The sequence below is a fragment of the Schistocerca cancellata genome, chromosome 3, assembly GCF_023864275.1.
Source record: "Schistocerca cancellata isolate TAMUIC-IGC-003103 chromosome 3, iqSchCanc2.1, whole genome shotgun sequence".
NCBI classification, from domain to species: Eukaryota; Metazoa; Arthropoda; class Insecta; order Orthoptera; family Acrididae; genus Schistocerca; species Schistocerca cancellata.
Window position 1 is genome coordinate 48,998,082 of NC_064628.1, and position 16,231 is coordinate 49,014,312.

The window sequence follows — 16,231 nt, forward strand, 5'->3', positions numbered from 1 at the left end:
TGGAGTGGGGAGGATTTCATGAAGGATGGATCTCATTTCAGGGCAGGATTTGAGGAAGTATCCCTGCTGGAGAGCCACATGCAGAGTCTGATCCAGTCCCGGAAAGTATCCTGTCACAAGTGGGGCACTTTTGGGGTTCTTCTGTGGGAGATTCTGGGTTTGAAGGGGTGAGGAAGTGGGTCTGGTTATTTGCTTCTGTATCAGGTCAGGAGGGTAGCTGCGGGATGCGAAAGCTGTTTTCAGATTGTTGGTGTAATGGTTCAGGGATTCCGGACTGGAGCAGATCGTTTGCCACGAAGATCTAGGCTGTAGGGAAGGGACCGTTTGATGTGGAATGGGTGGCAGCTGTCATAATGGAGGTACTGTTGCTTGTTGGTGGGTTTGATGTGGACGGACGTGTGAAGCTGGCCATTGGACAGATGGAGGTCAACGTCAAGGAAAGTGGCATGGGATTTAGAGTAGAACCAGGTGAATCTGATGGAACCAAAGCAGTTGACGTTGGAGAGGAAATTCAGGAGTTCTTCTTCACTGTGAGTCCAGATCATGAAGATGTCATCAATAAATCTGTACCAAACTTTGGGTTTGCAGGCCTTGGTAACCAAGAAGGCTTCCTCTAAGCGACCCATGAATAGATTGGCGTACGAGGGGGCCATCCTGGTACCCATGGCTGTTCCCTTTAATTGTTGGTATGTCTGGCCTTCAAAAGTGAAGAAGTTGTGGGTCAGGATGAAGCTGGCTAAGATAATGAGGAAAGAGGTTTTAGGCAGGGTGGCAGGTGATCGGCGTGAAAGGAAGTGCTGCATCGCAGTGAGGCCCTGGACATGCGGAATATTTGTGTATAAGGAAGTGGCATCAATGGTTACAAGGATGGTTTCCGGGGGTAACAGACTGGGTAAGGATTCCAGGCGTTCGAGAAAGTGGTTGGTGTCTTTGATGAAGGATGGGAGACTGCATGTAATGGGTTGAAGGTGTTGATCTACGTAGGCAGAGATACGTTCTGTGGGGGCTTGGTAACCAGCTACAATGGGGCGGCCGGGATGATTGGGTTTGTGAATTTTAGGAAGAAGGTAGAAGGTAGGGGTGCGGGGTGTCAGTGGGATCAGGAGGTTGATGGAGTCAGGTGAAAGGTTTTGTAGGGGGCCTAAGGTTCTGAGGATTCCTTGAAGCTCCACCTGGACATCAGGATAGTGGCTGGTGATATAAATTTTTAGTTATCTTTTGAACTGATTGAGATCCTCAGTTTCTTGATTGAATATGTTTGTACCTGATTACATAACTGCACTGTGAACTCTAGACAAGAAAGCAAAGTGCCCATGACATTTATTTTGTGAGCTTCTGTTGTGATTTTGAAGATCACAATTCAGATTAAACTGATTTTTATTGTCAGAAACTAAAATCATTACTGAGTAAATAAATGTAAATGGGAGTGAGCATGAGTATTCCAAGACTCTTAAAAAGGACTGTAAAAGATTTGGAGCTAGCTACTTCTGACAGTACGCTTACTGTTCACTTCTCTTGAATAAATACTTCATTAATTCTGAAGTGCACTGCCATAGAAGAGAATTTGCAAGATAAGAGAGTGGAAATTAGATACTTCAAACATCAGACGTATTGAACAGAGCTTCTTCATTAGTTTATCTGTGTTTTGACACCATTTGAACATGTCATTCAAGTGGACCCCTTGGCATTTTACACTCAGTGTTCCATTCATTGTGTGACCATTAATGTCTACTTCTGGTGCAAGCAGGTCATTTTTCTTTACTCAAAATTACACAATATGAATCTTTCTGAGATTAAGATGTGAATCATTTGCATGAACCAGTTATGGAACTGTTCACCGGTTATCTGAGTTGTGTCTAGTAAGGTTCATTTTAGACAGTTGATTAGTATGATAGTGTCATCATCAAACATAGTTTTTGAACCATCTATTAAAGTCATTGAAAGATTGTTTATGTAGGTTAAAAGCAAGAATGGGACCATTACTGTTATAACGTCAAGTTGAACAAATATATTTCTAGGAGAACACAATACATGTAAGTCACAGATCACATAAACAAAGTAAGACGTGTGTACACCTGAACAGTCAAATCAGCACTGAGTCCAAGTCTAGAGGCCGGTGGCTGGCTGGCCGCTTAGGTGGCGTGGCTGCTGCATGGCTGACAGACAGCCGCCACATGTAAAAGAGGCACGTAACTGCGTGGCGGAACTTTGAAAGATCGGCGAGTCACAACACTTTTCCCCTCCTTTGAATTTTTTGCTCTGGTCTTGATGGAGGTGGCCTGTAGATTGCTAACGTCCATAGGTGTTGTTTGACTGCCCGTAAAGTCTCAAGGAGGAGGCTTCCCGTACAGATGGAAGTGTCCCCGATGATAACAGGTCGAGATGACAGGAGCCATGGGGGTCGAATCTGCTGGGGCCCCGTGCCCCAATCTGCCCATTGCGGCAAGTCCGGTTGTTATAACAGGGAACATGGGCGATGTGTCGGCGTCCGTAAGAGAAGGAGGCGAGTAGAGTTGCTCCGACAGATGATGGTCATCTGGTTGCTGCATGGACACGTCTCCTGGTGGCATCAGTTCTTGTGCTGGCCCCGTGATGATGGTAAGAGGGCTGCGTTGTGAATAATGAGAGATTCCAAGATCCCGAGCGTCAGGTAGAGCCGAAGGTGGCGTAGCGACATTCGGAACAGGCGTTGCCGGCACACGAGGTCGAAGCTGGTCCGAATGACACACTGCAACACCTGTGTCTGTCTGGATTTCATACAGGCGTTGGCCACGGTGACAGAAGATGCAGCCAGGACTCCATTTCTACCGCCTGTACACATACAAGGTCGCCGGCGGTGAACCGGCCAAGCGGCACCTGTGGCTGTGAGGTGGAAGGCCACAGAAGATGAAGTAGTGTGCGGGGCTGTCGGCCATGTAAGAGCTCAGCCGGGCTGTGGTCTCCCATGGGGGTGAAACGGTAAGAAGCCAGAAATTGGAGAAGCACATCATCAGCAGCAGAAGAAGTCAGGAGTTTCCTCATCTGAGCCTTAAATGTGCGGACCAGTCGTTCAGCCTCACCGTTTGTCTGGTGATGGAACGAAGGGGCCGTGACGTGCATGACGCCGTGACGGGCACAAAAATCCACAAAATCGGAAGAGGCAAATTGCGGACCATTATCAGTAACAAGAATAGAGGGAAGGCCTTCCAAAGAGAAAATGCGAGCTAGAGCATTGGTGGTTGCCGCGGTGGTAGGCGATGTGCAACGGACAATGAAAGGAAAGTCAAGAGTAGGCGTCAATAACGAGAAGCCAATAAGTACCTAAAAAAGGTCCCGCAAAGTCAGCATGAATACGCTCCCAGGGCTTCTCAGGTGAAGGCCATGGTGACGAAGATGACTTCGGGGTGGCGGCCTGTGAAGCACAAGGGCCGCAGGCAGCGACCATATGTGTGATTTCAGAGTCAATGCTGGGCCAGTACACATGACGGCACGCCAGAGATTTGATGCGAGAGACACCCCAGTGTCCTTGGTGAAGGAGGTGCAAGACCAAAGCACGCAAAAACGCAAGTATCACAACACGCGGCATAGCATTGTCTGTGGAAAGGAGGATAACACCATCCCTAGACGTGAGGCGGTAACGCAAAGCGTAGTAATTCTGCAACAGATCAGAAGTCAGAGCGGACGGATGATCTGGCCAACCCTCCTGAATACAGCGTAAAACCCGGGAGAGGGTAGGATCAGAACCCGTAGCAGCCGCCAGCTGGTCCCCGGTGATGGGGAATCCGTCCACAACCCGCTGCTCGGCAACATCCGGGTGGAAACACAAAAGTTCGTCCCTATCGAATGCCAGATCAGCACCCATGGGAAGGTGAGACAGTGCATCAGCATTCGCATGTTGAGCTGTCGGCCAGAAATGAATCTCATAATTGAAATGAGACAAGTAAAGAGCCCAACGCTGGAGGCGGTGTGCAGCCTTGTCGGGAAGTGACGTTAATGGATGAAACAAGTGGTTTGTGATCCATAATGAGATGAAATTTGGATCCATAGAGAAAAACACCAAACTTATGAAGAGCGTAAATAATGGCCAAAGTTTCTTTTTCAATTTGAGAATACTTTCATTGGGCATCCGGAGCGTTTTGGAGGCATAAGCAATGGGTTGTTCAGAACTGTCAGAAAAACAGTGCGCAAGGACTGCACCAACCCCGTATTGAGAGGCATCCGTGGCAAGAACAAGATGTTGGCCAGGTCGATAAGTAGCCAGGCATGGGGCCTGTTTCATCATAGTCTTCAATTTCTGGAAAGCTGCATCGCATGACGCTGACCATTGAAAGGGCACGTTTTTATGCAGCAGGCGATGCAACGGCTGAGCCACTGAAGCAGCAGACGGTAAAAAACCTGTGATAGTATGCTATTTCCCCAAGAAGGCCTGAAGTTCCTTAACAAATGTAGGGCGAGGAAGGGCATCAATCGCAGCGACAGTTTGCTGAAGCTGACAAATACCATCCCGAGAGAGTTGAAACCCCAAGTACGTGATAGATGCCTGAAAAAATTTTGATTTCTGAAGGTTACACTTAAGACCGGCAGTCTGTAAGACATGAAAAAGTGTTCAGAGTTTCTGAAGATGTTCTTCAATGGTGGAGCCAGTGACACCAATGTTGTCCATGTAATTTATACACCCAAGGACAGGGAGCAATAATTGTTCCAAAAATCGCTGAAAGAGAGCAGGGGCGCTGGCAACTCCGAATGGCAATTGTTGGTATTGATAGAGACCGAAAGGCGTGTTAAGGACCAGGAACTGCCGGGAAGCAGCGTCGAGAGGAAGTTGATGATAAGCTTCTGACAGGTCAAGTTTAGAAAAATACTGGCCTCCAGCAAGTTTAGTGAACAATTCTTCAGGTTGGGGCATAGGGTATGTGTCGTTGAAGCATTGAGCATTTACAGTGGCTTTGAAATCGCCACAGAGGCGAATATCACCATTGGGCTTAGCAACGACGATGACAGGAGAGGACCACTCACTGGAAGTGACAAGAAGCAAGACCCCTGAAGCTGTGAGACGATCTAGCTTCCGTTTGACCTGATCGCGAAGGGCCACAGGAAAGGACCGAGCCCAAAAAAACTTAGGCCGAGCAGTGGGTTTGAGCGTGATATGAGCTTCAAAGTCATTTGCACGGCCTAACCCGGGAGAAAAAAGGGACAAAAATGTCGTCGACAAGGAATCCAATTGAGCATAAGGAATGGCATCCAAGATGATATTGACAGAATCATCTATGGAGAACCCAAAAACGCAAAAGGCATCGAAACCAAAAAGATTCTCCGCGTTACTATGGTCAACCACAAATATGGGAACAGTGTGAACGATGGATTTGTAAGATACCTCAGCATCAAATTGTCCGAAGAGAGAAATCTTCTGTTTATTTTACATCCGTAATTGCCTAGTGACAGGTGAGAGGATTGGAGAACCCAACTGAAGATACGTCCGAGAATTGATGATAGTGGCAGCAGAACCAGTACTGACCTGCATGCGAACATCCTGACCAAGTATTTGGACAGTGAGGTATAACTTCCGTGAAAGGGAGGAATTACCATTGACAGACAACACAGAAGCAGAATCAGCGTCACATTCATGAACATCAGGTATGCGGTTGGATTTGCAAACGGAGGACACATTACCCCTCTTTATGTATTTGTGACACACGGCCCAACGTTGGGGACAATCCTCTTGTGAATGTTTCGTAAAACACTGCGGACATGAAGGAAGTTGCCAGGAGTTTTGCTGTAGTTTCTTAGAGGTTTGTTGACGGTTAGGTCGAGGCTGCGCTTGGGAGCATACTGCGGCCACATAGGCCGGCGGGGCCATGCTTCGTCAACAACTCACAGAGGTTGTATTTCCCTGACGTCACCCCACGCCTCTATTTGCGTCCCAGCGGCGCGAGAAATTTTAAAAGACTGCTCGATGGATAGGACCTCATCAAGAGGCAGATTCGCCAACTGAAGGGCACATTGCCGAACTTCTTTGTCGGGCGCCGATCGAATAATAGTATCCCATACCATGGGATCAGCGTAGGATTCTTTGTGAACTTCAGTATCAAATTGACACTTTCGACTGAGGCCGTGAAGTTCAGCAGCCCAAGCACGATAGGATTGATTCGGTTGTTTTTGACAATGATAAAAGGCAACACGAGAGGCTACCACATGCGTTTGCTTTTGAAAAGAAACGGACAGAAGTGAACATGTTTCAGCAAAGGACAAAGACGCAGGATCTTTCAAAGGAGCCAATAGTGACAACAACCGATACATTTGAGGTGAAATCCATGAAAGGAACAGAGACTTACATGTTTGTTCGTCCACGACATGAAATGCCAAGAAGTGCTGTCAAAGACATTTTTTGTAATCAGACCAGTCTTCCACCGTCTCGTCGTAAGGAGGAAAAGGAGGGATAGAGAGCGACAAAAGACGCCCCACATTGGATGCTGCGACGAAATCACGAATCACATTTGTGAGAAGTGTTTGCTGTTCAGTGAGACCTTGCAATAGTTGCTCTAAAGTAGCCATGGAAATCTGTGGGTCAATGATGAAAAAGAAAAATTCACTACCTTGTCGCCAATTGTTATAACATCAAGTTGAACAAATATATTTCTAGGATGACACAATACATGTAAGTCACAGATCACATAAACAAAGTAAGACGTGTGTACACCTGAACAGTCAAATTAGCACTGAGTCCAAGTCTAGCAGCCCCTGGCTGGCTGGCCGCTTAGATGGTGCAGCTGCTGCATGGCTGGCAGACAGCGCCGCATGTAAATGACGCGCGTAACTGCGCTGCGGCACTTTGAAAGATAGGCGAGTCACAACAATTACTCATCATTCTGTGAATCCAAATGTTATGTTCTCCCCCTTCCTGAGGTTAGTTTCGTGTTTATGACCCAGTTTGTCTTTGATTTCTTTGGTGAAGGTAAGACTCCATCCATGCAAGAGGTGGGAGGGGGGGCTATTAATCTCATAATTCTTTATGAGTGCTATGCAAAAACTAGGGAATGTTTTGGCATTAAAAAAATAACTAAGTACAAGAAATACATTTTATTATATCTATCTGAAAGAGCGACTGACGTATTACTTTTCCACATAGTCACCAAACACATTGAGGCACTTATCATAGTGGTGGACAAGCTTTGAAAGACCTCCGTTGTAAAATTCTACTGCCTGAGACTTTGGCCAGTGAGTCCGCATCCTCATCAGAATGCTGCGTTGCAGGCCAGTTCTCCATCTTGGGAAACAAGTGGAAGTCACTTGCTGCAAGATTGGGGCTGTAGAGCGGATGAGGGAAAATTTCCCATTTTAATGAATTAATGAGTTCTTTAGTGCAGTTTGCCGTGTGAGGTCAGGCATTGTCATGCAAAAACAAAATTTTGGTCATCAGTTTTCCTCGGTGATTGTTTTGAACTGCTCTTCTAATGCTGTGCAAATTTTGAGAGTACCAGGCAGAATTTATGGTTGCTCCACGTTCGAGAAAATCAATAGGAAGCACACCTTGCCTATTCCAAAACACTGTCACCATCAACTTCCTTGCTGACAAGGTTTGCAAACATTTTCTCAGTTTTTGGGGGGGACCCTGTGTGCCCTCACTCCATGAACTGTAATTTTGTCTCGCAATTGATGTGTTTCACCCAAGTCGCAAGTCTCATCTCTTGTTACAATTCGATCCAGTAATGAATCACCATGTTTGTGGTATCCCTCCAGAAATGTCAACGTTGCCCCCATTTGCTGCTCTTTATTGTGATCTGTAAGCATTTTGGGCACCCCTCGTGCACAAAATTTGTGGTAGCTTAGCTTTTGAGTGACAATTTCAAACAACTAAGTCCGTGAAACTTGTGGAAAAGAAAGTGAAAGCTCCATTATTGTGAAAGTGACAGTTTTCGCAAATCATTTCATCAACTTTAGCAACAAGATCGTCAGTCACAATGCTCGGGTGTCCACTCTTCTCTACATCATGAATGTTGGTTCGGCCATTTTTAAACTGAATGCAGCATTTCCGGACGGAAAATTCACTCATTACTTTGTTTCCATACACTTTGCACAGTTCATGATAAATTTCTATAGGTTTTAGGTTTTTTGCCAACAAAAACTGTACTACAGACCACACCTCACAACCGGCGGGATTTTCGATTGCAGCGCACATTTCAAATTTGAACATAAAAAAATCCAGATGCACATAGACATTCCCGCTGTCATGGATGGATGCCGACTGAGCTGCCGAGCACACACTTACCAAAACATACGTGATCAGCATGCACCTAGCGCCATCAGAAGGAAACGTTCTCTACTTTTTGAATAGCCCTTGTAGCTTGACAAGGACAATTTTATAATTTACACTATCAAAGACTTTTGCAAGGTCACAGAGTATACCAACAGGATAATTTCTCATGTTTAGTTTTGTCAGGACTTCATTTGTGATGTTTAGTCGTTCTTTCTTTGTGATAATCATCTATGAAAACTAAACCGAAGACAGTTAACAACCCCCATAAAAAAAAGAAAGAAAAAGAAAAAGAAAAACTAGTCACTGTTTTATCATAGACCATTTTCTCAAAAACTTTTGAAAAGGCAGGAAAGAGTTTAACTGGCCTGTTAGTGAGCAGATTTGGATATTTCCGGTTGCGTTGATGTGTATTACTACTACATATTTCAGTCTGCCAGAAATTAGCTGGGTCTTTGATTATTTATAAAGATAGCTTATCAAGTCAGTAAAATAGTTAAATATTGTGCTTGAGACACATCTTAGCCAACATACCCAGTTTTTGGTAGGAGAAATGTGGTGGTAGGAGAGAGAGAAAGATGATATTAAAGTTCATATTTTCATTAACTGTATATATGGCTACAATGTGATGGAATTTTCTGATGAAACTTTTGCCATATTTTATATGCAGAAGTAGACATTTAGTTTTCTTTTTCGTTTCCTTGTGTTATCTTTTGTAGCAAGAGTGTAAAAAAATCTATGCTTTTGCCACATTTTCTGGATTGTACCATAAAATGAAAATCAAACTATGCTGTTTTGTTATTGCCTTATTAGGTATTTATTTTTATATACAATAATTTCTCCTCTATGTGAGGCTTAGCCAAAACTCCTCTACATCAGATCTGTATTATAAGTTCTCTGTTAATTTTATAAAGTAAAATTTTAATGATTGTCTATTACTTCTACCAAACACAAATACTCTGATAGAGTGGTCTAATTTTCCCTGAAATAAGTGCAAATTCATGAACAAGTACATTAAATATGACACTTTCAATTAGCATCTTATAATTTCATTGTTATTGTTCTTATTTCTGCTGTTCCTTTTACTCATTTTGTTATAGTGCATATTCCCACAATCAGTAGATTGTAGATTGTATATTGTATTTTATTGGTCCTGTTGTCTACATAGCAGCTTATGCATAAGACATTGGACAAGTCAAGTTATAAATATACAGGCTGAAAGTAATTTCAAGGCATACATATTTAAGCTTACAATAATACACTTTACACACAAGTATTTATATAACACATTTCATAAATTTAAATATTCTTCAATGGAATAAAAGCAGTGATGCTGTAAATATGACTTTAGAGATTTTCCAAATGTATTGACCTCAGTGATAGCTTTTATGTTTTCAGGAAGTTTGTTATAAAGCTTAACTCCCATGTGAAAAGTACCTTTTTGGCACAGTGCTGTGCTGATTTGCGTCATATTTAAGTTCCTGTTTTGTCTGGTAAAGTGCTCATGTATATCACAGTTTTTTTGTAGCCTCTGGTCCTTGCCTATTACATTTAATTTAAAGAACAAAAGGGTTTCCATAATGTATACACACGGCAATGGGGGAATACCAGATTTCTTAAACAGGGGTTTACAAGAGTCTCTAGGCTTGCACCCAAACAAGATTCTAATGGCCCTTTTTTGTAGTTTAAAAGTGCTATTAGCTATTTTAGAGTTTCCCCAGAAGGTGACCCCATATCTAAGACGAGAATGAAAGTACGCATGATATGCATTCAATACTGTTTTCTCACTACAGCATGATTTTAATGAACAAAGAAGATAACATGTTTTGCTCAGTTCTGCATTGAGACATTCAATATGCTTATTCCATCTGATGTTACTCTGCAGCCAAAGTCCTAAGAATTTGGTTTCAGTACTGTTACCAACTGGTTCGTCATTGATAGAGACTGATGGGATAAACATGTCCTTGTTAGGAACATTGTGGAATTTTAGAGCAACGGTTTTCTTACTGTTTATTACAAGCTGATTACTCTGTGCCCAGCTGCTAAGTTGTTTCGTGACCGTGTTTACTGTCTGCTGTAACTGTTCATCGTCGTCTCCTTTTAGTAGAATCGTGGTGTCATCTGCAAATATGATTGATTTGTGTGCATCAATATTTAAGCTTAGATCATTTATGTACAGAAGAAACAGAAGGGGTCCCAATACGGATCCTTGTGGTACACCACATTTTATTTGTTTATAGTCAGATAAGTGATTAGACACAGTTTTTAGTTCAATATTTGTGTGCTTGACGCACACTGCCTGCATACGATTTGTCAGGAAGGAACTGATCCACTTGTTGGACAGACCTCGAATACCATATCTTTCTAGCTTTGATAGCAGAATTTTATGGTCCACCATGTCAAAAGCTTTTAACAAGTCAATAAAGACTCCTATTGTTTCCTGTTTTTTGTCCATCAGGTTTAGGATGGAATTGATGCACTCATAGACAGCAGTTGTCGTTGACCTCTTATTTCTGAATCCATGTTGTTCATTACATAGGATGCTGTTTTTATTTATAAATTTCATAAGTTTCTCATACATAACTTTTTCCAGTACTTTAGAGATGCAGGAGGAAATTGTGATGGGTCTGTAGTTATTTACATTGTCTTTATCCCCTTTTTTATATACAGGAATAACTTTTGATGTTTTTAACACATCAGGGAAAGTGCCTGCCTGAAGTGAGCAGTCGCATAAATGTGTGAGTACTTCAATTAGGTTTGATGCGCTCTTCTTTAACATTGTTGCAGGTATACCATCAATACCTGCCGATTTGGAATTTTTTAGTCCTTTTATTGCTTTAGCTACTTCATCTTGTGAAACAGAACTGATGTACATTGATCCTCTACATGTACTTATTTTATATTCATTTGCCTGGATGCTCTTAAAGTTTGATTGTAACATATTTTCAGCAACACCTGTGAAAAAGTTGTTAAATGTGTTAGCTACTTCTAAGGGGTTTGTTACTTTTATATTTTTATGTGATAGTGTTATATTTTTCCAAGGTTGTCTGTATTCTCCACATTCTTTTTTTATAACACTCCACATAGCCTTTGATTTATTAGCTGAATTATAAATGATTTCATCATTATGCATTACTTTTGCTGCTTTTATTACTTTTCTTAATATTTTGGAGTATTTTTTATAGTATGCGCGTACTACAGGTGAGGAATTTTTTGAGTTACATATTTCATGAAGTAGTCTTTTCTTCTGGCATGAAACCCTTATTCCCTTTGTGATCCAGCTGTTTGTTCTAGAGTTTCCCTGTATGGTTAATGTTTTCAGTGGGAATGCAAGTTCAAAGAAATGGGTTAATGTATCAATGAAAGTGTCGAATTTTTCATTTATATCATTCATTTTGTACACTCCTAGCCATTTTTCTTTCTGTAATAAGTTGTTGAAGTAGTTCACATTATGCTGATTATAGCTTCGATATGCTGTTCTAAAAGACATGTTGTTAATAATACTGCCTTGTACTTTTATGCTTAATATTTGAGCAAGATGATCACTAAAACCTGCATTGAAAATTTTTAGTGAGGTGTTGTGTAAACTCTTCTTTACTAGAAACTGATCAAGAGCTGTTTGACAAGTTTCTGATACTCGGGTAGCTGCTTTTACTTCAGCCTTTAAATTGTAGGACGTTGCAAGGTTCAAAATGGTCTCCCTATTTCCACTATTCGTGAGGAAGTCAATATTGAAGTCACCACAGATTATCAATTCACAATCCATTTTATTTACTTTATTTAGCAATGACTCCATTTTGTTTAAGAAAAGTTCAAAATTCCCGGACGGTGATCGGTAAACTGTAGCAATAACCAGGTTGAACTGAGTAATTTTTATAGCTGCAATTTCATAATCCTTTTCGACATTTGCCCTAGTTAAGTCAGGTAGTGTAATAAAATCTACATTATCCTTTGTGTAAATTGCTACCCCACCCTGTTTGCTGTTATTCCTGCAGTAGTAAGCAGCCAAGACAAATTTGTTTATTTTCGTATTCTGGATTAATTCTGGGTTAAGCCAGTGCTCTGAAATGCATAACACTGAGATATCATTAAGTTCATGTGTTAATAGAACGTTAATTTCATCGATCTTATTACGCAGGGATTGCACATTATGGTGATAAATTTTTAGTTCGGGCGTATTCACGATTTGGTAATTGGGAATCATATTTACAGCATCACATACCTCTAGTTTAAATTAGGAACGTCAGCAGCATTGTATTTTCGTTCTTCTTTCTTGTTTATTTTGTTTTCCTCGCTGTTGGAAGGATGTTCAGGAAGCTGATAAATTGTTCTATCCCTTACAAGTCTTTCTTTGATTATTTCACTAACACGATCACAAACAAATCTTTTCCCATCATAGTTCAAATGCATTCCATGCTTCGTGTGCAGATTTCCATGTAGCTTGCTTATATCCAGTACATCACACTTAGTGTATTGAGAACACATTTTCCTTATTTTAATGTTTGTTTTCCGAATTTCTTTGTTTACACACGAATTATAAATCAGATCATGCCTATGAGGAAGTGTGGCAACTACTGTGTTTCTGCATTTATTGGCTTGTAAAAAATTCTGTAGCATTTTCACGCAAACCTCTGCTTCATTTTTTGCCACATCGTTTGAACCCATTATACAGACGATAAAGTCATTTTCTTGCATTAATTTCGTCTGAGAGTTAATGTCTACAACATTTTTACATCCCGCTCCCGGTTTCACTACACTAGTCACTGCTATGTCGCGATTTTTCTCACGGAGCATGCTGGATAGATTCCTGCCATGACTGTCTGTTAGTAATAGTACACTACTCTTTTTCCCTGATGATCTGTGTTTGTTGTTGACATTATTTGAAAAAACGCTATTCATTTTCAGTTCACTGTCTTTTTCAAGTTCACGATCATTTGGAGAGTCGTTATCACAGTCACTTGTTTGCAAAACATGATATTTGTTTTTCTCCGAAAATGTGACATTTTTAGCAGATTTTGTTGTTCTTTTTGTAGTTGGAACACTATTTTTGTACGGCACTTTTACCCACTCGGACAATATATTACTTTTGTCTTGCATCACTTCACTTAGTGTTGGCTTCGATCGCAGATCCCGATTTTCTTTCTTGAGTGAGTCAATATCGCTTCTTAAGGAACTGACTATGAATTGTAAGCTAGCAATTCGTTCTTTTAGCATTGTTATTGCAGTGTTACAATTCTTACAAACACCCTTTTTAACAGCATAACTATAACTATTTCTCAAGTTAGATTCACACACTTCTACACTCGCGGCCATCTTCTCACACTTCCAATCTTAAATGAAATCAGTCCCCTAGAACTTAGAACTACTTAAACCTAACTAACCTAAGGACAGCACACACATCCATGCCCGAGGCAGGATTCGAACCTGCGACCGTAGCGGTCGCGTGGCACCAGGCTGTAGCGCCTAGAACTGCTCGGCCACTCTGGCCGGCCATTCTGTTATTCTCTCTAAACTCTGTCAGACTGAATGCAACTTGTTTGATGCATTTGCACCATTTATTTCATACCTTTCGATCCTGTTGCCCCTGCATGTGTAACTTTTTTAGTTCCTAAGTAACAAACAATGTACAAGAATTTTATTGTGTTAATTGCATTTTACTCTCATTCAGTGCATGAATGATGAATTTTGTGTTCCTATTGTGTTTGACTGTTGTATGGAGTTTGCTGATTTTACACATGACAGAGTGATTAAATGTTTTCCAGAATGTGACGTTTTCTATTTGTCTGTACAAAGTTGAATATGTGTGACTTAAGTTCAGTAAGATAATTTTGTATGTTTTTATTGTTGATTTTACAAGAATGTGTGTAATTGTAGTATGTACCATTTAGCAAGCACTGGCTAGCAATTGTTGGATCTCACTCTGGCCAACTTGTCACCATTCATGATGATGGAAAAGTTCATTCTGTTCTGCAACTTGGAGGTCGAATTGAAGCTCCTGCATGTATCTCTCCTTGTGGCCAGCGAGCATATATTGGTAAGTAGAGTGTAAAAACCATATATCTTACATAAATAAAAATTATATCGTTTTTATGTAAATTTTTTGTTGAAATTGTGCTAATTTTCTCATTCTTCTTAGGCAGTGCACATTTTCAGCTATTGTTGTGATTCTGTAACATTGTGAAGGCAGTTGCTGTTTGAAAAGTGTAGATGTGTAGTGCAGAATACATGTTTTGCACACAGTGACTTGATGCAAAACTTCAAGACTTGAGCACTGAAAACAACTTCTGTGACAAATAAATAACAAATTAGTCCATAAGTCAAGTAGAAATAATATTTGGAGGAATATTCATCAGAGTAACAGTAGAAACCATTTGGAGATTCCTTCAGAGTAGAAGGATCAAGTTCCACTGCAAACAGCCGGTTAACACTGTAATGTGCCTCTTCAGTGCAGAATATCTGGCCTTTTATTTGGTTCACTGTGCACTCTCATGTGACCAGTCTGTGGTAGTGATGACATGGCAGTCACAGGTTCCCTCCCCACCAGATGTGTGCAACATTACACCTTATTTGTTTATGTGTTCATTGGGGTTACTAAATCCTTCCTCCATTGAACTGTCACCTACAGCCAGTATTTGCCCAGCCACTGTGGGGGAGGATGTGGTGGCAGCTGTCTGAAGGCAGAAAAAAACACAAAAGAATGCTTCTGGCAGATGTCTGACGTAGCTGATGCTGGATCTGGGACTTCTTGCATAGGCTCGTAGAAATCTGAAAGTGGAGGTGACCGTGCAGGACATGGCAGGTCCAGTGATTCAGCTGTCACTAAAGCCAGATTGACGTCCACAGGCATGTCCTGCAGTTAGTTGAAAGGAAGGGTCAGGCAGCTGAAACATTTTGACTGTGTCTGCTTAGTGTTCTGGGGGTGGACACAGAAGATGTAGAAGTATCCTGTGAGGATGTCCACTGGGTTCTGACATTGATGAGCATGTGAGTATGGACCTGTAAGACACTAGGAAGGTGTTTAAAGCTGATGCCAATTTAGTAGCTCATAAAGCTTTTTGCATTTGCAGCTTAAAAGTGTGAACAAACCATTCTACAAATCCTTCGGAGGCTGGGTGAAAAGGAATTGTCGTAAAATGACAAATACAATTGAAGTCCAAGGCACCCACTGTGGCCACCAGTGTTGTCAGCTGGACATGGACAACATACAGGAAGTGGGCGAAGGAGTCCACAATGATTAACGACGTGGACTCAGGAAAGGGCTGCAAAGTCAGCATGAACCCAGTCCCGTGGCTGTATCAGTGCTGGGTACAGCGTGAATGCCTAGGGTTGGGCCAGTTGGTGCACTTGTCAAGCAGTACACTGCCACATTACCTGTGCAAAATTATTGTCCATAGAATGCCAGTACAAATGGCGATCTGCCGGTTGCTTTGTTCAGGAAACGTGCCATTGTGATTGATGTATGATCTGAATCATATGACATTGCAGAGAGGACAGTACATTTACATATGCGTCTACATATATATTTCACAAACCACCTTTTGGTATATGGCAGAGGGTACTTTGTGTACCAATGTCACTTCCCACTTTTCCTCTTTCGGTCATGTATGGTCTGTGGGAAGAACAGTTGCTGGTAAGCCTCCATGTGGACTCAAATCTCTCTGATTTTATCTTCATGGCCTTTCCATGAGGTATACTTAGGAGGAAACAATATATTGGTTAACTTTATTGGATGACTTTTCTAGGAACTTATGCTCTTGAAACTTGAACAGTAAACCATATTGTGGTGCAGAATGCCTCTTTGCAGCCACTGCTAATGGAGTTAGTTGATCATATTTGTGACACTTTTGTGCTTACTAAATGAACCTTTAAGAAAACATCCACCTCTTCTTTGTATCTTCTCAATTTCGTCTATTAATCCTATTTGGTACAGAACCCATAATAAGAAGTAGTATTCAGGTATTGGTCAAACGAGTGTTTCATAAGCTACTTCCTTTATTGATG

At 41.5% G+C, this 16,231-nt stretch overlaps 1 protein-coding gene across 2 annotated transcripts in view; it reads left to right on the forward strand.

Moving 5' to 3' along the window:
* The window catches only part of LOC126176933 (beta-alanine-activating enzyme), a 178,095-nt gene that overhangs the window by 116,612 nt on the left and 45,252 nt on the right, over positions 1-16,231 (forward strand). For both annotated transcript variants that reach the window (XM_049924124.1, XM_049924125.1), the window contains exon 10: positions 14,119-14,264. In XM_049924124.1, coding sequence (XP_049780081.1) covers positions 14,119-14,264 — 146 coding nt within the window. The remainder of the gene's footprint in view (positions 1-14,118; positions 14,265-16,231) is intronic.